At 30.0% G+C, this 24,775-nt stretch overlaps 1 protein-coding gene across 5 annotated transcripts in view; it reads left to right on the top strand.

Annotated features, from left to right (window-relative positions):
* LOC127156937 (neogenin) overlaps positions 1 to 24,775 on the top strand; it is a 171,032-nt gene that overhangs the window by 79,494 nt on the left and 66,763 nt on the right. For all 5 annotated transcript variants that reach the window (XM_051100103.1, XM_051100102.1, XM_051100106.1 and 2 more), the window contains exons 3-5: positions 12,928 to 13,203; positions 14,310 to 14,460; positions 24,594 to 24,730. In XM_051100103.1, the coding sequence (XP_050956060.1) occupies positions 12,928 to 13,203; positions 14,310 to 14,460; positions 24,594 to 24,730 (564 nt within the window). The remainder of the gene's footprint in view (positions 1 to 12,927; positions 13,204 to 14,309; positions 14,461 to 24,593; positions 24,731 to 24,775) is intronic.

Genomic DNA, 24,775 nt, shown 5'->3' with positions numbered 1-24,775 from the left:
TTTTTATATTTAACAGACGTTACATTTTGTACCTGAATAAATCATTTTTGAGCATTTGAACTGTTTTTGAAAACTGATTTTAAGCAAATAGTTTCAGTGAACAATTCAGTGACTCATTCAAAGTCACTTATTCAGTTCCCAAATAAATTGTTGTTTCTGAGTAAATAGATTCAGTGAACAATTCAATGACTTGTTTAGTTCCTGAATAAGTCAGTGTTTTTTAGCAAATCGTTTCGGTGAACAATTCCATGAATTCTTGAAGAGTGAGTGACTTGTTTAGTTTCTGAATAAATCTGCATTTTTCAACAAATTGGTTCAGTTAAAAATCCAATGAATTTAGTTCCTAAATAAATCGTTGTTTTTGATCAGACTGATTCAGTGAACAATTCAATGACTCATTCACAAAGAATGACGACTTTAATTTCTGAATAAATCAGTGTTTTTAAGCAAATCAATTCAATGAACATTTCAGTGCATCGTTCACTAAGAGTCACTTGTTCAGTTTCCAAATAAATCAGTGGTAAGGGAATAGATTGAGTGAACAACTCAATGGTTTATTCACAAAGAATCACGTTTAGTTTCTGAATAAATTATCGCTTTTGAGCAAATCGATTCAGTGTAGAATTTAGTGACTCGCTTGCAAAGAGTGACTTTGTTTAATTTCTGAATAAGTCAGTGTTTTGAGAAAATCAACTCAGTGAACAATGAAGTGAGTCACTTGTTTAGTTCCTGAATAAATCAGTGTTTGAGTAAACTGATTCGGTGCACAATTCAGTGACTCGTTCATAAAGAGTGACTTGTTTCGTTTTTGGACAAATCAGTGTTTTTGAGCAAATTGATTGAGTGAACAATTCAGTAACTCGTTCACAAAGAGTCACATGTTTAGTTCCTGAATAAATCATTGTTTTTGAGCAAATTGACTGAATGAACAATTCAATGACTCATTCACAAAGTCACATTTAGTTCCTGAATTAATCTATTTTTTTGACCAAAAATCAATTCAGTGAACAATTCAGTGAGTTGTTCACAAAGAGCGACTTCTTTAGTTTCTGAATAAATCAGTGTTTGAGCAAATAGATTCAGTGAACAATTTAGTAACTTTTTCACAGTCACGTGTTTAGTTCCTGAATAAATCACTGTTTTTAAGCGAATTGATTGAGCGAACAATTCAATGACTCATTCTCACGTTTAGTTTCTGAATAAATTAATGTTTTTGACCAAAAATTGATTCAGTGAACAATTCAGTGACTTGTTCACAAAGAGTGACTTATTTAGTTTCTGAATAAATTAATGTTTTTGAGTAAATCAATTCACTGCAATGCAATGACTTGTTCACAAAGAATCGCTTGTTTAGTTCCTGAATAAATCAGTGTTTTAGAGCAAATTGACTGAGTGGACAATTAAATGACTCATTCACAGTCACGTTTAGTTCCTGAAAAGATCATTGTTTTTGAGCAAATCGATTCAGTGAAAAATTCAGTGACTCTTTTACAAAGAGTGACTCATTTAGTTTCTGAATAAATCAGTGTTTGAGCAAATTAATCCAGTGAACAGTTCAGTAACTCGTTCACAGAGTCACGTTTAGTTTCTGAATAAATTATTTTTGAGCAAATTGATTTAGTGTACAGTTCAGTGACTCCTTCATAAAGAGTCACGTGTTTAGTTCCTGAATAAATGTGTATTTGAGCAAATCGATTCAGTGAACAATTCAGTGACTCGTTCTCTAAGAATCACATGTTTAGTTTCTGAATAAATCAATGTTTCTTGAGCAAATCGATTAAGTGAACAATTCAGTGACCCGTTCACAAAGAGTGACTTGTTTTAGTTTCTCAATAAATCAGTGTTTATGAGCAAATCGATTTAGTGAACAATTAAATAACTCATTCAGAAAGAGTCTCGTGTTTAGTTCCTAAATAAATCATAGTTTTTGAGCAAATTTACTGAATGAATAATTCAATGACTCATTCACAAAGTCACATTTAGTTTCTGAACAAATTGATGTTTTTGACCAAAAATCGATTCAGTGAACAATTCAATGACTTATTTAGTTCCTGAAGAAATCATTGTTTTTGAGCAAACTGGTTCAGTGAACAATTCAGTGACTCGTTTACAAAGAGTGACTCATTTAGTTTCTGAATAAATCAGTGTTTTTGAACAAATCGATTTAGTGTACAATTCAATGATTTGTTTACGTAGTGACTTGTTTAGTTTCTAACTAAATCGGTTTTTGAATAAATCGATTCAGTGAACAATTCAACGACTCGTTCACAAAGAGTCACTTGTTCAGTTTATAATGAATCATTGTTTTTGATTCAGTGTTGTCATTTTATAAATCCATGACTGTGTGTGTGTGTGTGTGTGTGTGTGTGTGTGTGAGAGAGAGAGAGAGAGAGAGCGAGAGATGCATTTACTATGAAGAGGCAAAATGCTTCAGAATGTGAATCAGTCTGTCAAGCTACTGAATGCAGTTAAGTTAGTAGCATCAATGTTCACTTAGTTATTCCAGATACAAAGAAGCCACCATATTGGAGAGATCCCAGAGATGTAAATGAGAGCACACAGTGTGTGTTTGCATTTAAATGCATCAAATGTTGAATCGTTTTCGCACACATGTGCTCCAGATGTTTGTGTTGCCATAGTGACAGCTGTCGCAGTGGCACAGTCATTTATATTCAAGCGTTTGCTCCAGCAACAATGGCAGCTCGTCTTTGTTTCAGTGTTGAGGGCTCTCACTTCCTCTCCTCTTCTCCTGTGATTGATTTTACATTAGCGAAGCACACATATCGATTTGAGCCGCTCGTTTGTCAGAGCGTTTCTGTCCTCGGACTCATTACGCTCCTGCAGTCCGTCTCCAATGCTTTTCACACCTTTCAGTGTGGTTTTAGCTTTAGGGCTCGAAAATATTTCTATTACTGCCGCGGTTATTGTTTCACATCTCTCGTGTGAAGTTTAGCATCTGACTGCATTACTAAGTCGTAAATGTACTCTTAATTGAAGATCAGAAATTCAAGAGAGCTCGAATGAGGGAAAATCTGTTCTGCTAAATTTCAGAGATGCTGTTTCGGAGCTGACAATGTAGTTCCTGTGCAATATACCAAGACGTCTGAAGACGTTCATTTAGTGTGTTTGTAATTGTAAAATTTACTAGCAATTTCTGAGTGAAAATTGTTTTTTAAGATCTGTTGCTTGGATGAAAAGTACTGATAGAATTTATTTATTAATGTCTGTTTTGATCCAAATTACATTTCAAAAAGGTTTGGAAGTCTTTTATATATTATATTAAAATGTGTATGTATAGGCAAAAAATGTTTTAAAGATTTTGTCTATTTTAATTTAGTCAATATTTTAGTGGAAGAGAAATTAATGCAAAATTCTATATTTATATCAAATATAAATACATATTTTCTATATATAAAATTAAAAAATGCATTTTGAATTTTTTTTTTCCTTTTTGTTTTACTTTTTAAATTTAAGATGTACAGTTTTATAGCTTAAAGTTAATTTAATATTAAAAAGTTTTTTTTGTAAAGATTTAAAATTTTTGCCAATTTCAGTTAAGTTAATGAACATTTAAATAATTTTAAAAAATGCATTTATTTTTTTCTATTAAAATATTAGAAGTTTAGGTAATGAGAAATTAATGCACATTTTATATTCAGTATAAATAAAATAAATACATAAACAGTCTGTATATTATTTTTAAAAAATCACAAGTAACGTTTTGGTCACTTCACACATTCTTCAAAAATGTGCATTTTAATCTTACTTTTTTTGTACTTTTTTATTAAAATTTACTGTTTATAATTTATTTTTAGCCCATTTTAATATGAAAACGTTTTCTTTTAAGAATTAAAAAAAAAGAAAATATTTTGTCAATTTCAGTTTAGGCAATGAAAAAAAAAATTACATAAATGTAAATAATTTAACATTACAAATAATAAATAAATAAATATTCTATTAAACAAGTTGAAAATTTAGGTAACTGTTGTAATTTTTTTAGGTAACTGTTTATAATTTATTTTTAGCCCGTTTTAATATTAAAATGTTTTCTTTTAAGAATAATAAAAAAATTAAAATATTTTGTCAATTTCAGTTTAGTCAATGAAAAAAAAAAAAAATAATAATTACATAAATGTAAATAATTTAACATTACAATAAAAAATATATATATTTTTTTCTATTAAACAATTAGAAAATTTAGGCAATGAGAAATTAATGCAAATTTATATTATATTAACTATAAATAAAATAAATACATAAGCATTTTGTGTATTATTTAAAAATCCCAAATAACTTTTTGGTCACAGATTCTTAAAAATATCTCTTTTTGTGTTGCTCAGAAGAAAATACGTCAAAGTAAATAAAAAAATTGCCATTTTAAATTTATTTATTTTATTTTATTTTTTTACTTTTTAAATTAAAATGTACTCTGTTTATAGTTAATTATTTTTTAAGTTAATAGTTATTTTTAATAAAATAATTGTAGTCAAAACTTAGGTTTTGATTTCAGTTTAGTCACAATTACTAACTCACAATTGCAAGACATAAATGTATAAAAAATGAAGTTTTAAGTTTAAGTTTACACCTGCAAGAAAAAAAGGCCAAATTGTAAGAAATAAACTATTGCCATGTATGGAAAGAAGCATCCATACAAAAATCAAAGGGAACCATTTCTACTGTACAGAATCTTTTGTGCGATGAAAAGAAAAGACTCCATGAATGTTTTTTCATGGAACCGCAGATGCCAATAAAAAACCTTATTTTTAAGAGGGAACTTGAACACCTCGTCAGCGCTTTCCATGTGCGATCGGATTCCCAGAGCTGACACGTAGAGATGTTGTCGCATTAGATATCACCCTCGAAAAAATCTATTTGGTCCAGGAACTCTTTCCAAAGCACTAGTGAGGATTGAAACCTCCTCTGTATCTCCGTACCCCCGTCACATTCCACCGCCGAGCAAACAGACAGAAAAAGCTCCCCCATTCATCCGTGGATTTCATCTGCCCTCCACAAACATTTGCTCCTCCGGTTCCCTCGCACTTCCCCCGCGTGTCCGAGCGCTCCAAGAGCAACACGAGACCTCACACGCGCTCACGGGGGGAGTGTAAACAGGGCAGGCGCTAACAGGACACTCCCGAGACCACACAGGGTCCCATTCAGATGCACGACGCGGCTCAGAGCCGCCACACAAACAGCTTTCAGTGTGACGATGTCGGTCGCAGTTGGCCTGACGGTACTGCAACAGCCAAAATGCTTGACTTTTGATCGAAGGGACAAATTAAGACCCAACTCATGCTGTACATGTGAAATCGCTTATTATTTTAAAGGAACATGTTATTCAAACAGTTAAAATAACATTTAAAATGTTCGTTTTTTTGATGGTTAAGCAACAGTAGATGTTTTGAAGAATATGTGAAGTGACCAAAATGTTGTTTCTGATTTTTTGGTAATGCATAAAATATTTATGTATTTATTGTAGTTAATATACTTAATACTTACTACTTAATTTATACTTAATATAATACATAATTTGCATTAATTTCTATTATTGTTATTTTTTGTTTATTTATTTATTATTAGTAGTCATATTTAGTTTTAAATATTAATTGCAATTAATTGCAAATAAATTGCAATTCTGAGTAAAACAAGTCTTTTTTTTAACTTAAATATTTTGTTTATTTATTTATATATTATTTATATTTAAGTTAGTAATTGTGATTAAACTGAAATAGACAAAACCTTTACAAATTTTTTTTGACTATAATTACTTTATTAAAAATTACTATTAACTTAAAAAATAATGAACTATAAACAGAGTAAATTTCAATCTAAAAAGATTAAAATTTACGTTTTTTCAAAATGTACTTATGAAATGTAATTTTCTTCTGAGCAACACAAAAGATGTTTTAAGAATTAGTGAAGTGACTAAAATGTTATTTGTGATTTTTAAATAATATACAAAATTCTTTTTGTTTTTTATTTCTACTTAATATAATATAAATGTGTATTAATTAAGAGGAACATTTTATTTATTTTATTTATTTGTTTATTTAAAAAAATTACAATAATTTACATTTATTTAATTATTATTTTTATAAATATAAATTTTTGTTGACTTAACTGAAATTGACAATCTTTATTTTTTTTTTTTAATTATATTAAAATTGACTTAAAATAATTAACTGTACACATTAAAAGACTTAACTATAAACAGGCTATATTTTAATTTAAATTTAATTTCTCTTTAACAAAAGTTTGTGTTGTTTTAATAGAAATTTAAATTTAATTTTAAATTATTTAAGTTTATTTTATTATTTTTACTTTTTTATTTGCATTGGCTTAACTGAAATTGACAGAATTTTAAATAAAATTTAAATTAAAAACAATAATAACAAAAATAAACAAAAATAAAAACATTTTAATAATAGATATCAGAATTATGTGAGAGAAACTCCCAGTTGCGAGAAAAAATTACTTTTGTTATATATTTATTCCAGAGTGAATTTTAATCTTAATCAATCTTAATTCTAGTGAAATAATTTAAGCAGATTTTATACACACACACACACACACACATATATATGTGTGTCTATGTATATATGTGTATATATGTGTGTATGTATATATATATATAGCGCCTGCCCTATATATATATATATATATATTTTTATATATATATATATAATATATAATTAAAAAACAAAATCAAATAACTTTTTATTATAAAACATTTGTGAATAATTTGGTTGACATAATGAACACTGGTTGCACTAATAATAATAATAATAGTAATAATAATAATAAAAGTCTTAAAAAAGGAAAAATGTATGGTCATCTCAGGTGTAGATATACAAGCAACCTATCTTATCCTCATTAAAATTATATTATAATATATTTCCCTGTCACTAGCAAAGCTGCCCTTAGCACTATGATGTGTTGTAAAGCTCAAAGCCCTTAGAAAGTCTAAGAAGTCTTTACAAACACCAACTGTTCATTCATAACTCTGAATGAAAGAACAGAACAGATTCACACGTTCCAGTGAGAGGAATATGAGCTGGCCTCAGAGCTGTTGTGTTTCTGTCTGGCGTGATTGTGTATCAATTTGTGTGTGTGTGTGAATGGATTTGTCTGCCTTAGGCAGTAGACGGCTCCAAGCTGTGTTTAATGATTCCCCTCCGGTGTCTCTCCGTCACATCAGGGATGGATGCAGTGAGATCGGCGGCCGGATCTTTCCAGACGTGCATTCAGCATGTGGACGGATCACACGCGACATTATTTGCTGGAGCCGCACGCTTGCGCAAACACACACGCACGCTCCTGTTTGCTTTCTATGCGGGCTGCAGGCGGATACACTGGCATCTTCTCTCCTCCAGTGTGTGTGTGTCTGTGGTGTGCTGGGTTCTTCATGTATTCCTTCTCAAAATACCAGCAGGCTGACAGAGCAGCTGTTTGATGTTGTGTCGCTCAGCCACATGTTTGCTGCTTCACAACTCACAGTCACAGATTCTGTGTGAATCAGTGAGTGAATGAATGAATGCGCTGGAGGAACACGTGTACACAATTCTGTCATTACTCACCCTCATGTCGTTCCAAACCCGTAAGACCTTTGTTCATCTTCGGAACACGAATTAAGGTATTTTGCCATGTAGTTAACATTGCCAGTAAGTGGCTATGTGGTTGTTTGTGTACTTTATTTGTTTATTTTTTGTGGTTGGCTGCCAGGGTGTTGCTGTGTGGTTGCTAAGGTAATTTTTTGCACATTGCTGAAATGTAATGCTTACCCCCGTTTCACAGACGAGGCTTAAGCTTAGTCTTAGACTAAAATGTAAGTCTGAGCTTTATAAACTAAAAAAAACTTGCACTGACTGAGATTAAAATATATCAGTGCCTCTTTGTTTTGTTTCAAGATGCACACCAGTAAACTTTTTAAGCATGTTTATAAAAATTACTTATTTTTATCTCACAATAATTTTTTTTCCTCACAATTGCAAGTTTACATCTCACAGTTCTGAGAATTGTGATACAAACTCTCATTTCTGACTTTATTTATATATAAACTCCAAATTGCGAGTTATAAAGTCAGAGTTGTGAGTCATGAAGTCAAAATTCTGAGAAATAAAGTCAGAACTGATCTTTTTGCGAGAACTGCATCTTTATATCACACAGTTCTGCGAAAAAGTCAGTATTGCGAGATAGAAACACGCAATTGCAAGAAAAATTGTAATTTTGCAATTCTGACTTTATAACTCGCAATTGCACCTGAATATCACATAATTCTGAGAAAGAAGTCAGAATTGTACATTTGTATCATGCAATTCTGTGAAAAAACAAAAACAAAAAAGTCAGAATTTTGAAATAAAAAGTGGTGGAAACGGGCTTCCATAACTATAATTACATTAAGTAATATGATTTGGTCACCAAACTTTTATTTTGGCGGGTTGCAGTTTGTGTTTGTATATGATAAGACGATAGTTTTTCTCAAATGACACTCGCAATTGCACATTTATATGACGCAATTCTGAGAAAAAGTCAGATTTGCAAGGTAGAAATTTCACAATTAATTAATTTCACAGTTCTGACATTAATTTGCAATTGCACATTTATATCACAATTCTGCGGAAAAAAAAAAAAAGGCAGAATTGTGAGAAAAAATTTCATTTTGACTTTATAACTCTCAGTTGCACATTTATATGGTAAAAATTCGCAATTGCAAGAAAAAAAATTTAATTTTGCAATTCTGACTTAGAGATAGAAACTGGCAATTGAAAGAAAAAATAATACAATTTTGCAATTCTTACTTTATAACTCGTAGTTGCACCTTTATATCACACAGTTCTGCGAAAAAGTCAGAATTGAGAGACAGAAACTTGCATTTGCAAGAAAAATTGATTTTGCAATTCTGACTTTAACTCGCAATTGCATGTTTGTATCATGCAATTTTGAGAAAAAAGTCAGAATTGTGAGACTGAAACTTACAATTGCAGGAAAAATTTTAATTATGCAATTCTCAGTTTATAACTCGCAATTGCACCTGCATATCACACAATTCTGAGAAAAAAGTCAGAATTGTACATTTGTATCATGCAATTCTGTGAAAAAAAAAAAAAAAAAAAGTCAGAATTGTGAAATAAAAAGTGGTGGAAACGGGCTTCCATAACTATAATTACATTAAGTAATATGATTTGGTCACAGTTTGGTCACCAAACTTTTATTTTGGCAGGTTGTAGTTTGTGTTTGTATGTGATAAGACGACACTCGCAATCGCACATTTATATGATGCAATTCTGAGAAAAAGTGAGATTTGCAAGATAGAACTTCGCAATTGCAAGAAAAATTGATTTTGCAATTCTGACTAACTCACAATTGCATGTTTGTATCACCTAATTTTGAGAAAAAAAGTCAGAATTGCGAGATAGAAACTTACAATTGCACATTTACATGACGCAATTCTGAGAAAAAGTCAGATTTGCAAGATAGAAATTCACAATTGCAACAAAAAAATTGAATTTCGCAATTGCACATTTATATCACAATTCTGAGCAAAAACTCAGAATTGCGAGATAGAAAAAAAGTTGAGATGGAACTTTTATTTCGGCAGGTTGTAGTTTGTGTTTGTATATGATAAGACGGTAGTTTTTCTCAAATGACACAGTAGAATTCTCATGAAGTGACTCTCAGTGCAGTTCTGGAGATGTGTGTTCATGTACTCGTATATTGAGACGGCAGAGGCTGAAAACACAGCGAGCGTTGCGTGCGCTTCATTATGTGTGTAGTAAACGAAACCGTGTGTCTGCGCCATTCATTCACACAGAAACATGCTAAAGTGTTTTTGCAGCTTAATATTCAGAGACTGTAGTCCTTATCCTGTTTTGATCTAAGTGTACTGACCTACTTTTGATTTATTCATCCAAAATTTAGTGAATTCTGTGACATTCTGCATTATACAATAAATGTAGTTTTTTATGACTGGATTTCGCGACTCCATCCGTGTTTTCTGCATGACGGAAACCATAGGGTCCTATACTAGTGCTAGTCTTGATTAAGCAGTGAGTTTGAATGGTTGTGTATGTGCATATGAATGAATGCATGTGCTGGTAGAGTTTGTCCGTGTGTGATTTGTGTGTTTACGATTGTCTTATCATCGCAGTCGGAGTATTAGTGTTTGTCTAGTCTGGATGTATGTTTGCATATGTGAACCGCACGTTTACACACCGAGTTTCTCTCTGACAGGCTCAGTAAAGTGTTTACACACAGTGTCTCTGTCTGCCAACAGCACGTTGTTCTGTCCTTATTTGCCCAGCTTGAGTCCTGATGCAGTCGCACATCTTCACTCTCAGCCAGCGAAGACGAAGCGTTCGAGTGTCGTGTCTTCGGGCCTGTTGCGTCGGCCACTGGGATTTTGTGTGCTGTTAAAAGCACTGTGTGTGTGTATTGGGTCGTAGGCTCAGACTAATTTACAGACCTGTCAGCAAACCTTTCTCTCTCACACACACACACACACGACTCTAGTGCTTCTAGACCACAACAAGTCCTACATCAGCCAGGACACATAAATAGCCCAGGAGAGCATTAGGATGTCAGAGACGCTCTCGGCTCTCATACATTCAGCTGTTAGAGAGAGTGCAGTCTGTACGGTGAATTAGAAAGCTCTTCCACAAACTTCAGGGAAAGTCTTTGAACTTTTGCAGATTCGATAGTGTGAGATTAAAGACAAGAGAGAAATAACAATTTGGTGTGTTTGTTTGTATGTGAATCTCGTAAGGATTCTCAGTGGTGTTTATGATCTGTTTATTTGTGCTTCATCTTTTGATGTGGACTTTTTAGTGAGTTTCAAAGCAATTAATGGCACAAAGAGTTTTATTTTTCCTTTTATATGAAACATTTAGTGCACTTTTGTGCTAAATGAGTGTTTGTTTATTAAATCTTTCTCTTTTCCAAAATTACTTACATCTGTCATTTTCAAAACAAAGGAGAAAAAACAAGACTTTGTCTCATTCAAAATTTTAATCTTAATTTTTTATTTATTTATTTATTTTTATTTATTATTTGTTTTATTTCCATATTTTATGTTCTTTAACATTTATTATTATTATTATTATACTTATGTATGTGTATTCTAAATTATATTTATATGTATATGTATGTTTCAAAAAATTGTATAAACATTAATATTATTTATTTTAGATGTTTTTTTTTATTTAATATTGTGTTAAGATGTGATCTCAGTTTACTATTTCATCTTTATTTTTTGTTATTTATTAATGTTTATTGTTATTATCATTTTTGTAATGCATATTATACAGTTTTTCATAATCTATGTATTTAAGTATATTAGCGTTTTGATATAAAATGATTGGCATCAACATTATTATTTACTATTGTTTTTTTTTTTTAAATATAGTGTTAAGATGTGATCTGTTTACCATTTCATCTTTATTTTTTATATTATATATTATTTTTATTATTTATTAATGTTTATTATTTATCAATGTTTCAAATTTTTAAAATAATTTATATATATATATTTATTATATATTATATATATATATTTATATATATTTATATATATTTAAAAAAATATATATATATATATATATTTTATATATATATATATATATATGTGTGTGTGTCATTATTATTATTATTATTATTATTATTTTTTTTTTTTTTTTATGTGTATTTTGAAAGCGATTTGCATAAAAATTAATGTTATTTATTATTGAATGTTTTTTTATTTAATAATATGTTAAGATTTGATCTGTTTACATTTTAATTTTTATTATTTAATAACATTTATTATTATTTTATTTATTAATTTTTATTAATTTTTTATTAATATTGTGTAATTTTTTTTTTTTTTTTTTTAATCTAAGTGTTTTGGAAATGATTTGCCAAAACATTAATAGTATTTATTATTGTGTTTTTTAATTTAATATTGTGTTAAGATTTGATCTGTTTACCATTTCATCTTTATTTTTTATTTATTAATGTTTATTATTATTTTAGTTATGTGTATTCAACATTTTGTATAATTTATATATATATATTTTTTTAAATATTAGTGTTTTGAAAATGGCTTTCCAAAACATTAATATTATTTATTATTGTGTTTTATTTAATATTGTGTTAAGATTTGATCTCAGTTTAACATTTCGGCTTTATCTTTAGTATTTATTTTTATTAATGTTTATTGTCGTTGTTTTAGTTATGTGTATTATAATATAATAAATAAAATATACAAAATATAAATATTAAAAATATTAATTAAAATATTAAAATATGAATAAATATAATACTATTTATTATTGAGTATATATATTTTTTATTTTATTGTATTGTGTTAAGATTTGATCTCAGTTTTTTTTTATTTTATTTTTTTTATAATAAATAATAATAATGTTATAGAAGTATTGTTCATTCTTAGTTCATTTTAAGCTAAATTCACTCTACAATCAAGGATCATTAGTATATTTTCTTTCAAAAGTGTTCTTTTATTTCTTATTTGAGATGAATGTTAATTCGGGTCATGGTTTGAATAAATTCTACTTAAATTGGTTAGTGAGTCAAACTGAAATTTGAAGAAAAATCCGTTTCTCTACACTGAAATTAGCCTCTTTAGTTAATTAGGATGCATTAATCAGTGTATTAATAAAATGAGTGGAATATGATCGTGAACAGACCCTCCGCCGTGCTGTTCAAACATGCTTAATGGCTGCTCGTCTCCCAAGTTTATTTGCTAATTGGTTTGACAAGACCATTAGTGTTATTTACTTAATTTCTCCAGAGTTAGCAAAGCATCTAATCTCCATCTGTAGCTCCTCGGGGTTCGTTATTTCAATTGTTCTCGCTTAATTTCTTCATTCTGTCAGTGTGGGGATTAAGTGAGCTTTACTGTAGGAACCTAACACGGCTCATCCGTTCTCGCAGGACTTCCGCGGTTCCTCAGTCAGCCGGAGGGCGTGTCCGTGCGCACGGGCGGCACTGAGATGCTGAGCTGCGAGGTGACGGAGGAGCTCGTCCCGTTCACCCGCTGGGAGAGGGACGGTCGGCCCGTGGAGCTGGACGGGAGGGTCATACAGCTGCCCGGCGGAGCTCTGGTCATCAGCAACGCATCCCAGAGCGACGCCGGACTCTACCGCTGCACCATAGATGGTCTGGGACCGGCCAAAAGCACAGAAGAGGCAGAACTACAGGTGTCTGCAGGTACTAAACCAAGAGCTAAACTAACAGCTTCAAAACTAAGTTGTTTTAATAGATTTAAGGAAAACTGTACTGAAATGCCTGCAGTAATGTGTTTTGTTTTGCATGTAATCGTATACTTTTTTTTATCAGCATGGGTATATGCATAGATGTTTCTTGCATATAGCAGTTACCTTGAAATCCATATAGTGAGAAGTTGTTTGTCCAATGGAAAATCTAAATATTACATTTTAATGTTTGATTATTTAAAACCTAAAAATATTAGAACAATGAAAATAATTGCAGTAAAAACTATTCTTATTCATATTTTTTATTATTTATTATTTTTTTATGCATTTTAATGAATTGAATTTATTGAATATAAAATATAAAATATAAAATATATATATATATATATTTATTCATTTATTTATTTATTTATTTATTTTATTTACTTTTTTAAAATAAAAATAATGTATATTGTGCATGTGTCTGTGTGTGTATATATGCAACTATAAACTATTACAAAAAAATATTATAAAGGTAATAAATCTAATATATAGTGTATATGTGTATATATACATTATATACATTATTTTATGAATCATAAAACAAAAACATTTAATATGTGTATATGTGTAAAAATGTATATATAAAGTTAATTATTAAATAATAAAGTATAAGAATAATAAATTTATTGTGCAGTTGATGTGTATTTTGTATAAATGATAAAATATACATACATAAAATATTATGTAATTAAATGTAACGTACATTATATAGATTCTAACATTTTAAAGTGAAATAACATAAAATACTCGTTACAAAATATATTATATAGTGAATATACAAAATAAAAAAATTTAAAAAAGGTAAAATATAAAAGCATAATTATAAAATATTATAATGTAGAAAAAATTTGATTGAACATTACAGATGACATTATATACATTCTTCTTTTATCTCTCTCTCTCTCTCTCTCTCTCTCTCTCTCTCTCTCTATATATATATATATATATATATATTTTTTTTTTTTTCTTTCTTCTTCTTCTTTTTTTTTCTTTTTTATGTTGTTTTTTTTGTCACATGAGGGAGGTTTTGTACAATCACATTTGTGTGTGTCTTTGCAGATTCAGGTGTTGAAGAAAAACTGGAGACTCTCCAGGGCCCCGTTGCCGTGGCAAAGGTTGTCGGGGAGAGCGTGTTGTTGCCGTGCGTCATGAAGGGATACCCTGTGCCAGTGATTCGCTGGACGTTGAACGACCGGCCGATTGACGAGAGGTAAGCCTACCAGAACTCTGGCTTCGTGAAAACCCCAATTCGAAAATGCAAAAGCCGTCGGATGAAAGAAGTGTGTACAGGTATGAGATCAGAGCGCTGCGGTGTGACGGCAAACTGTCTTCAGATTCTCCATCGTTCAGTCACACACTGGCAGCAGTCGCCTTTCCTCGGCATGGTTTGGCATACTAAAGCAAACTCGTGGCGGATCAACAGCGAGCCTGTCGCCACAGAGCGCACAAAAAGAGTCCATTCAGTCGCCGTTAATCGCGCTATCGTCTATTCAGCGTCCGTCCAAATGCCTCAGCGTAAAATATCCGTATTATCCGACGCCTGTGTAAATGGATATTATAGAGCCGTGTGGCGTTCCCACGTGTCCATTTTGTCATTTTGTATCTGGAACACGGCTTCGTCTGAAGTCACACACGCCATTTACACGCCGTAAATTGCCTTGCGTAGTTTGCCGGATAGTCGGTGTCTCTCTCCTGCTCGCTTTTCCAGAGGAGGGTTGGCTGTTGTCATCCGGTGGACATGAATAATGTAGAAAGGACCGGATTGTCACGGCATGTAAATGGGCTGTCAGGGGTACGCCGCTCTGTCATTCATTATTATGCTCTGTGTGGTGGTATATTTACCCTGATGTGATTTTAGCCATTGGTTTGGCCGTGTTTGCATTGTGGACGTGCAAATACGATTACATGCTTTTTATTGCCGCTTTGTCTCTTTTCATTTCCTAACCCTCTGTGTTTTATCCCCTAACGCACTAGGGTTATATTTCTGCGTGTGCTGATCTGCAGCCTGCATCCTAACGCATAAAGTTTTCAAGGTCAACAGCGCAGCTATTAGTAGTGCGCTTTGCCACTAAACGGTAATAAATTAGTAGTTTGGTGCAGTGGTTGTGAAAGTCACTTTAATTTTCTTTAGTAAATGTAAGAATCTAATCTTCATATTCCTTTTCCCTGATGAGGAGACAAGGAAGACTGAGCTTAACAGATGTGAAACAGATTGGAGGATTGTGTAGGTGTTGTAGGTAGGAAACCTCTAGACTTGCTAATGGATGGCAAACGCTCAGCCTCTTTTCTGACGGTTGCTGCCCTAATAAGATTGGGGATAAAGCTCCATCCCTGCTGTGGCCCATGCAAAATTAATGATGTTTTTCTTTCTTTTATACATTTTATTTTGGAATACAGTTTGGGAATTGTAGAGGGAAAGTGGTTTGAGAAATGAAATCAAGGAAGGGAGAATGAAAGTGTGAGTATGAAAGCAGAACAAAACTGTCTTGTGTGTTTCTTTTGTGCATGATGGTATTATCTGTCTGTCTGTCTTGTAATTAAGTTTAAAAAATTCAAATTAATTTAAAAAAATTTTGTGATGAATTTTAAATGTTCTGTTTAAGATAGATAGATAGATAGATAGATTTTAAAATGTAATAGAATATTTACAATTCATAATAAATATTATAAATGTATATATGCACCCATTTCTTTTTGTGCATATAAAAAAGATATATACATATTTTATATTCAATAATATATTGTATGTAATTAAATAATATAAATTACATTTTTTTTTAATTATAACAGAACATTGCTTTATAATATATATTGCTGTGATCATATAAAATATTTTGTTTGTAATCAAGGTTATATATATATATATATGAATTTTAAATGTTCTTAAATATTTCGAGTTTTAATTTTTTTTTTTTTAATATTTTTTAAACTATATATCTATATAGTATATATATTATTTATATTATTTAATTATATATATATATAGTTTATCATAGTTTATCATTTTTTATATAACAATATTTTTTAATTTGTAGAAATGTATATTATGTACTCTTATATTTTATGTAATTTCATTAAATAAAAATGACCAAATATATATAATTATGTATTTGTTATTCTGCAAAAAAGAAAGAGGTGCATATGTAATTAACATATATTAATATATAAGAATCTTAAATATTCTTTTATTATTTTTATATTTTTTCATAATGAATTTTAAATATTCTATTATATTTTAAACTGCATATATATATATATATATATATATTGCTGTAGTCATATAAAATGTTACTTGCATATATATTTTTTAATTACAATTGTAATGTAACTTAAATATTAGCATTAATTTTGTATGTAATTAAGCTAATAATATGTTTGTAATATATGAATTTTAAATATCCTTGATTTTTTTATATTATAATAGAATATTTGAAAGTAATAATAAATATTAATGCATAAATGCACCCCTTTCTTTTTATGCATAATAAATTATACACATTGTTTCAATAATATATATTTAGAATAATAATATAATATAATATGTAATATATAATAATATATATTTATATATTTAGTAATGATATAAAAATATAATTTACATATATTTTAATAACAAAATATATAACAAAATCTTATTGTATCATAAAATATTACTTGCATATATTTTATTTTTAATTGCAATTCTAATAGTGCTTAAATAGAATAAAATATTTTCTTAATATATATTAGCAGTGTATATATGTACCCTTATATTTTCTGTATTTACAGTAAATATATATTACTGAATAAATAATGTATTTCTTTTTAATTATGTGCAAAAAGAAAGTGGTGCATGTATACATTTCTAATTTATTTATTATTATTATAAATATTCTACTTTAATTTTAAACTATTTTATATTTTATTTTATATCTTTTTAGATATTTTATAGTAATATATAGTAGTGTATGTGTATATATATATATATATATATATATAATATTCCTTTTCACTAAATTCAATAACTAAATAAATAAATAAAAATGAAAATCATCCTGGATGAAATTTTGCAGCGTCATCTGTTGCCTGAAGGATTCATATTGGGATCATGGCAGTGGTGCATTGAAATGCTGTGTTTGTCTGCAGCTGATTAGTGTTTGGATCAGAGCCATTGTCTTCATAGAATTTGATTCAGATGGGTTGAGATTCAGCCCCGTCGTGCTGCCGTCTGTTGTAATGCATCCTCGCCGCTTCGATCACGCCCACCGTAATTTGAACCGACGCGTTCCATGAAGATTGAATTGATCGTATCAAAGAGCTGAGCAGACTAATCATGACCTGTTTAAGCCGCTAACTACCCCCTTCGGCTCGCGCGCGCCGCGTCCCGACCTCGTCTCTCTCGGCTTCCTCCGATGAGGCTCGTTGTCAGTCCGCGCTGTCGATTGAAAGCGGCTAAATGTCTAATTGCGGTTCTTTGCCGGTTGTCTGTGCAGGACTGATGATTGCTGACAGACTCCATTTACGGCGTAATTGCTTCTCTCATGGTCTTCGGGCGATGTAATGTATTCCTGAGGCTGGATACATTCTAATAATGTCATATTACCCACAATGCCCAGTCCCTCAAAGGGGGTAGACAGAGTCCATCATGGCTCAGACAACATCGGTAGTCAGTGTGTGTGTGTAATCCAAATCTTCCCTTCCGAGTTTCATTTGTTCCCTGTAGAGTTTCAGTCTTTACTCTGGTAAAAGCCCCACTGTGAGTGAAGACGGACTACATTACTCCTCTTCTCTCATAGGACACTGCAATTGAAATGATTTGTCTAAAAATGGATTTTTCTGTTATGTTTCAGACCTATGTAGGATTTTATATGTTGTTTATATGTTTTTGTTTTTATGTTTTATATTATGTTTATATCTTAAAGTTTCAATTCAAGTGATGTAATATCTTTGTGTGACAAACAGATCAAATTTGAGGTTGTAATTTATTGAAATAATAGCTTAAGGTTTTTTAGGTCCATATATATATTTATCAGACATTGCATATTTAATTGTGTGTGCTCATTTCTTGTATTTTTTTTTTATTTATTTAATTAACATTTCCCATCATTTAAAGCTCACATAAATATAGTCTTCAAAATAAAATACGTTTATACGTTAAAATTGTTAAATGTAATGTTTACCAAATCTCAAATATATAAGTGAGTATAAATACATTTCTTTATATATATATATATATTATGTATGTATATGTTATTACATATTTTTTAATTATATATGAAATTATAATTTATTATAATTTAATTTAAATAATTTTTACATATATAAATAATTTTTAAATTATATAAATATAATCAAATTAACTTTATGTATAAACAATTATTATATACGATAGTAAATTTTATATATATATATATATATATATATATATATATATATATATATATATATATATATATATTTTTTAAAAATATATATATATATATATATATATAATTTTTTAAAAATATACTCAATTTAAAAATGTAAAAATAATAATTATAATATATTTTGTATATAATTCAATTGTATATTTTTTACTTAATGTATATAAAATCTTATATATTTTATATATTATAGTGTGTATATATAATATATATTATAGTAAATAATATATTTTTATTTTATATATAATTATAAATGTACATTTTATATGTATATAAATCTTTTTTTTTAATTCTATACATTTATAATTTAAAAAATGTTTAAAATTAATAACTTTATATATTTAATAATATAATAATTATAAAATATATCAAATAATTAAAAAATCAATCTATACATACATTTTACACAAAAAAATATATTGTATAAAAATAAATTTAACATTTATAAGAAATATATTAGAAATTTATTTATTCACCTTTTTTTTCTTTTTTTTTTTTTTTTTTTTTTGGTTAACATAAAAAATAATGTTAAATACATTTTTTAAAAAGGTTAAAATACACTTTTACCTGTTTAGAGGTCTCTGTAAACTGTTGATTGAAATGTAACTGTGTGAAAATTCCTAAAAAAATAAATAAGTAAAAAATAAATATATACTGTAAATAAATAGCAGCACACTGGTTAACAAAGACATGAGAGGAAAGTAAACAATGAGTTTTGTTATTGCGTGAACTAAGCTTTTAAGGTAGAAAAATGCCAAGAATGAAGTCTGAAAGCTTAAAACGAAAAAAAATCTTGTGTGTTTAAAGGCCTTAAATTTCAGCGTGGAGGACCGGCATTGAATAAGTCACATTCATCACCATCCTCCATTGTTTGTTTCTCTGGCATGTTGTTGTAAATCTAATCTGTAGATTGTCGGACGGCTCTGAAACTGAATAAACAAATCACTGCGTTTTGGTGTGTGAAAACCTCCTTATCAGCTCAGACGCTCATTCATTACAGGCCGTGCATAAACACTCATTTACAGCCGGTCCCTTGAGTGATTTCTGACTAGACGGGTCAGATAAACGCTTTCTGATCTGAGACCAATTTGTAGTCATTTAAAGAGTGTCGGATATGAGCGGGAAGCTGACAGGGGTCGACCCAGATCATCACGCGGCTGTAATTGTCTTATCTCACGTTCGAATCGCAAGGATTAGAGCCGGAATGCTGTTTAGTGCTTTACAGAAAGCCTGAGGATCACGGAGGAATTCTTGGGATGAATGCGAACGGCTCGCTTCACCGACAAGAACACCTTTTGTCCTCGCTGACGTGAGACTCATCAGTTTTGTGTATTGCAGACGGGACACCATAAGATAGATGTTTGTGTTGATGACAGATACTCGACCTCTTCTCAACACAAACATCAGGCTGGAATATTTGCAAGGGGAGCGTTGTAATAAAATCTATTGTATTGTAAATCTAGTCAGGCATCGCACTTCCTTCGGAGGCGCCTGATACTGGATGAATGGGCGTAAATTTTCAACAAGCACTTCCTATTTGTGCAATACTCTGATTTATGTTTTTTTTTTTTTTTTTCCTCCGATGGTCATATCATACATTCTCTTTTAATGTCTCACCCTCATGTTTATATTTACAACGTATAACATCCTGGAAGTGTTTGCATGTGTTTTAAACATTTGTAGCACATTTATTTCATTTTTAATGGTTGATCGGCATTCGCAAACAACAGTAAATTTAACCTGGCCTTTGAAATGGGGAATTCTGGGAAATGGAGGATAACAAATCCTAAAGCAGTGCAGCTCATGTAAGAAACCCTCAGAAGTGTGTTGATGTTCAGCCGGATGTTCTCAAAGATAAAGTTTAAGAGAATAACACTCGATTGTATGTCATTTTTTAAAAATGTACTTGTAGTTTCAGTTAAATCAGATGTTCATTTTAGCCTCAGATATTTAAAAAATATATTTGCAATTTTGTTTGGGACAGTTATTATCAAATTAAATATTCGTAAGTGGAATTTTGTGCAGATTTAATGGAACAGGTCACCCAAAAAGAATCATTTATATATGATACTTTTTTAATTTTATGTAAATTAAATTAAAATATAAAATTTGGATATTAAATATTTAAATATTAATGTTGCGGTTTTTTTTATTAGATTGTATTTTTATACTTTGTTTTAAATTTAATTTGTCAATTATAGCATTTTAGTTAGTAATAAACTGTATTTTAGTTTAAGTTTAAAAAAAAACTAAACTAATAAATTTGTATATTAAATATAATTTATTTGTATAAAAAATGTTGACTATAAAAAAACGTTCAGTTGACTAACTGAAATATTTTTTATGTTATCTAAAAATTATATATATATAAAAATTATATATAAAAATTATAACTGTTTGAAAAACAGTTAGTAGTGACCATTTCAGTGTTATTTTATTTTTATATATATATGTTTTCAATGTAATTTTAGTTAGTTTAGTAATAAACTGTATTTTAGTTTAAATTAAAATAAACCAAAGTATTATGTTTTTTCTAAAATATTAAAATATTAATGTTGCCATGAGAACTAAATAAAATACATTTTTTAAAATATTTTATTTTAAATGTAATTTTTTTTAATATATATATATATTTTGTAAAAACTTTTATGGTTTTATTTTTTTAATTTTCAGCCGTCTGGTTTGAAAAACAGTTAGTAGTGATATATATATAATATTTTATTTTAAAATTTTCTGTTTTCAATGTAATTTTAGTTAGTTTCAGAATTTTAGTTTTTATTTTTTAAAATATATCTACATAGTTTAGTAATACACTGTATTTTAGTTAAAATAAAGTAAAATATTACATTTGTAATAAATATTAAATATGAAATGTTTAATGTTGCATTGGGAACTACCTGAAATAAGTTTTATATTTAACTTCCCCCACTTTTATGGTTTTGGTTTTAATTTTCAGCCTTCTGGTTTAAGTGAACAAATAATGTCACAAGGCTGAACTTTTCCTTTAAAAACAAAGTTTTTACCCATCATGCTCTGTCACCCTCCTCCAGTCTGGTGTTTTAATGCTGTGCTAAAAGACAATTAACGAGGCTCTTTGTACTTTATAGACTTGTCTCCTTTTTAATTTCTTTTTTAATTATCCGGCCTTCCACGCCTCCTCCTCCTCAGGTCTCTCAGGGGCTCCCCGTAGCGTTCACGGTCGCAGCGTCATCTGACTTCTGTCATCTCATGCATTTAACGAATCTCTCATTGGGTACGGAGGCCTCGTTTTTCAGAGCGGCGCCTGCTGTCTCATCGCAGACAAACAGTGGCTGGGGAGGCTAAATATAGCTGCCGCAGGCCACCGCTGGAGTGACGCTTCTGTGATCAGGTGCTTCGCTTTTCCCGCAAGACTTTGAGAAAGGAACGCGAGCTCTGAAACGTTCATGTTTATTGATTCTTATGGTGATATTAGTGTTTGATAAATGTTCTCACAATGTTTGAGGAAAACAAGAATTGATTGTTCTTTTTTCAGCTGCTAACAAAGTTCTCTAAAAGTGTTATGTTAAAAGAACATTTCTGTAAGACAAAACCAGTAGACTTTTGTCATAGTAAGAGATACACGATTTTTAAAATAACATAATTGTCTAGTTACGTTAGTAGCAACTTGTAGTTAGCTCCTCTTAAACCGTTCCAAATGATTTGCATGCTCAAGTCAAGAAGAAACAGTATTTTATAATGAATAGTCTAATCATGTTTAAAAATGTTCACACGTTCTTAAAAATGTCTAATAATGTTCAAACATTCTAATAAAATTCAAGCATTAAATGTCTAATAATGTTCAAACATTCTGAAAATGTCTAAAAATGTTCAGACATTCTAAGAAAATTCAAACCATCTAAAAATGTTCTAACATTCTAAAAATGTCTAATAATATTCAAACATTCTAATAAAATGCAAGCATTAAATGTCTAATAATGCACAAACATTCCAATAAAATTCAAACATTCTAAAAATATCTAATGTTCAAACATTCTAAAAATGTGGAAACATTCTAATAATGTTGAAACATTCTAAAAATGTCTAATAATATTCAAAAATTCTAATAAAGTTCAAACATTCTAAAAATGTCTAATAATGTTCAAAAATTCTAGTAATATTCAAACATTCTAAAATTGTCTGAAATGTTCAAACATTCTAAAAATATCTAATAATGTTCAGACATTCCAATAAAATTCAAATATTCTAAAAAAAAAAATGACTGAAATGTTTGAACATTCTAAAAATGTCTAATATTATAATAAAATTCAAACATTCTAAAAAAATACCTGAAATGTTCAAACATGCTAAAAATGTTTAAAAATGTCTAATAATATTCAAACATTCTAAAATATCTAATAATGTTCAAACATTCTAATAATGTCTAATAATAATGTCTAATAATGTTTAAACATTCTAAAAATGTCTGAAATGTTCAAACATTCTAAAAATGTCTAATAATGTTCAAACATTCTAATAAAATTCAAATATTCTAAAAAAAAAATGCCTGAAATGTTTAAACATTCCAAAAATGTCTGAAATGTTCAAACAGTCTAAAATGTCTAATAATATTCAAACATTCTAATATTAAAACATTCTAAAAATGTTTAAAATGTTCAAAAATTCTAAAAATGTTCAAACAGTCTAAAATTTCTAATAATGTTTAAATATTCTAATGTTCAAACATTTAAAAAATGTTTCTAAAACAATCTAATCTAACATTCTAAAAATGTCTGTTTTAAAGTCAAGAGGAAATTAGTGTAAATTGTTCATGAAAACATTCTTTCTGAAATTGTAAAATGATTTTAAATTTTTAACATATAAATGGTTATCAGAGCATTTTAGCATTTCTTTGATTTGTTATTAAAAATTCACACATTTGTGTTGTAATTTTTGCACAGTTTCTTTTGCGTTTATGTAACACTTTACACTACCAATCAAAATTTGGGGTTGGTAAGAAACAGTAATATTGTGAAATATTATTATGATTTAAAATATCTGTAGATTTTAAAATGTAATTTATTTATTTGTTTATTTAATTCATTTTAAGATGCTGATTTGCAGCTCAAGAAATGTTTCTGATCATCATCAGTGTTGCAAACAGTCGTGCTGTTTCATATTTTTGTGGACACTGTGACTTTTGGTCAATTATATGCATCCTTGCTGAATAAAGGCATTCATTTCTTTTGTCCAGACCCCAAACTTTTGAATAGTAAAACATGCTGTGTTACACTTGCTGCATTCATGTCTCAGTTTCTGTAAGAATTTATGCAAGTTTACACCAAAATTCGCTCGGCTCCTAAATGAAGGCATTGTCATTGTCACTGTTGAGCGGCAGTTTGACACTCAGGCGTGTTGGAAGAAACTTCTTGCAGAGCGAGCGGGTGGATTTTGTTCGGCGAATGTGGGAAGGCATCGTTCCTGGCTGGTTCACTTTCCATTCTTACTCAAAGTCAGTAATTGGTGATTTCTTTTCTTTTCCCTATAGGAGTGTTTTTCTAATAAAGCGACGTGAGGTTTGGAGGTCTGACTGTGTTCGGCGGGACCTCTTTACTTTCTCTCGTCTGTTGTGTGTGACTATTGATTATTTTTCTTTCCATTCTCAGCTCATCTTAGATTAACTCGCTGTCTCTTGCTGCCTCCGAATCATTGGGGAGGAACGGGAACAGTAGTTTGTTTTTCTCGAGAAAGCTCAAGTGAAACACTCCAGGGAAGTTGCTTTCAGTGCAATCGAGCCATAAAGGAAAAACCGCAGGAAATGAAATCCATACTGTATCCTGTTTTCGTATCCATCTCAATCCGGCATTACAGTGCCATGCTTTAGATGCCAGTCGTTCCTGAAAACGCTACAAAATTTCCTGAAAGGAAAAGTCGTTTTAACACATCCTGATCTCCTTGTATCTCTTTCTCTCTTTGTTTCCAGCCGTGAGCGTTTTGCGGTGATTGGCGGAGGAAGCCTGCGGATCGTCAACCTGACCGAAGAGGATGCTGGGATATACGTCTGCCAGGCGGACAGCGGCAACATGACCAGCGAGATCCAGGCCGAGCTCACGGTGCACGGTACATTTCACAAAAACCTACATACCACTAAACCTGCTGGGAATC

Source organism: Labeo rohita, chromosome 25 (genome assembly GCF_022985175.1).
Source record: "Labeo rohita strain BAU-BD-2019 chromosome 25, IGBB_LRoh.1.0, whole genome shotgun sequence".
In the NCBI taxonomy this organism is placed as follows: domain Eukaryota; kingdom Metazoa; phylum Chordata; class Actinopteri; order Cypriniformes; family Cyprinidae; genus Labeo; species Labeo rohita.
Note: the sequence above shows the minus strand (reverse complement) of the source record. Positions and strands in the feature narration are given on the sequence as shown.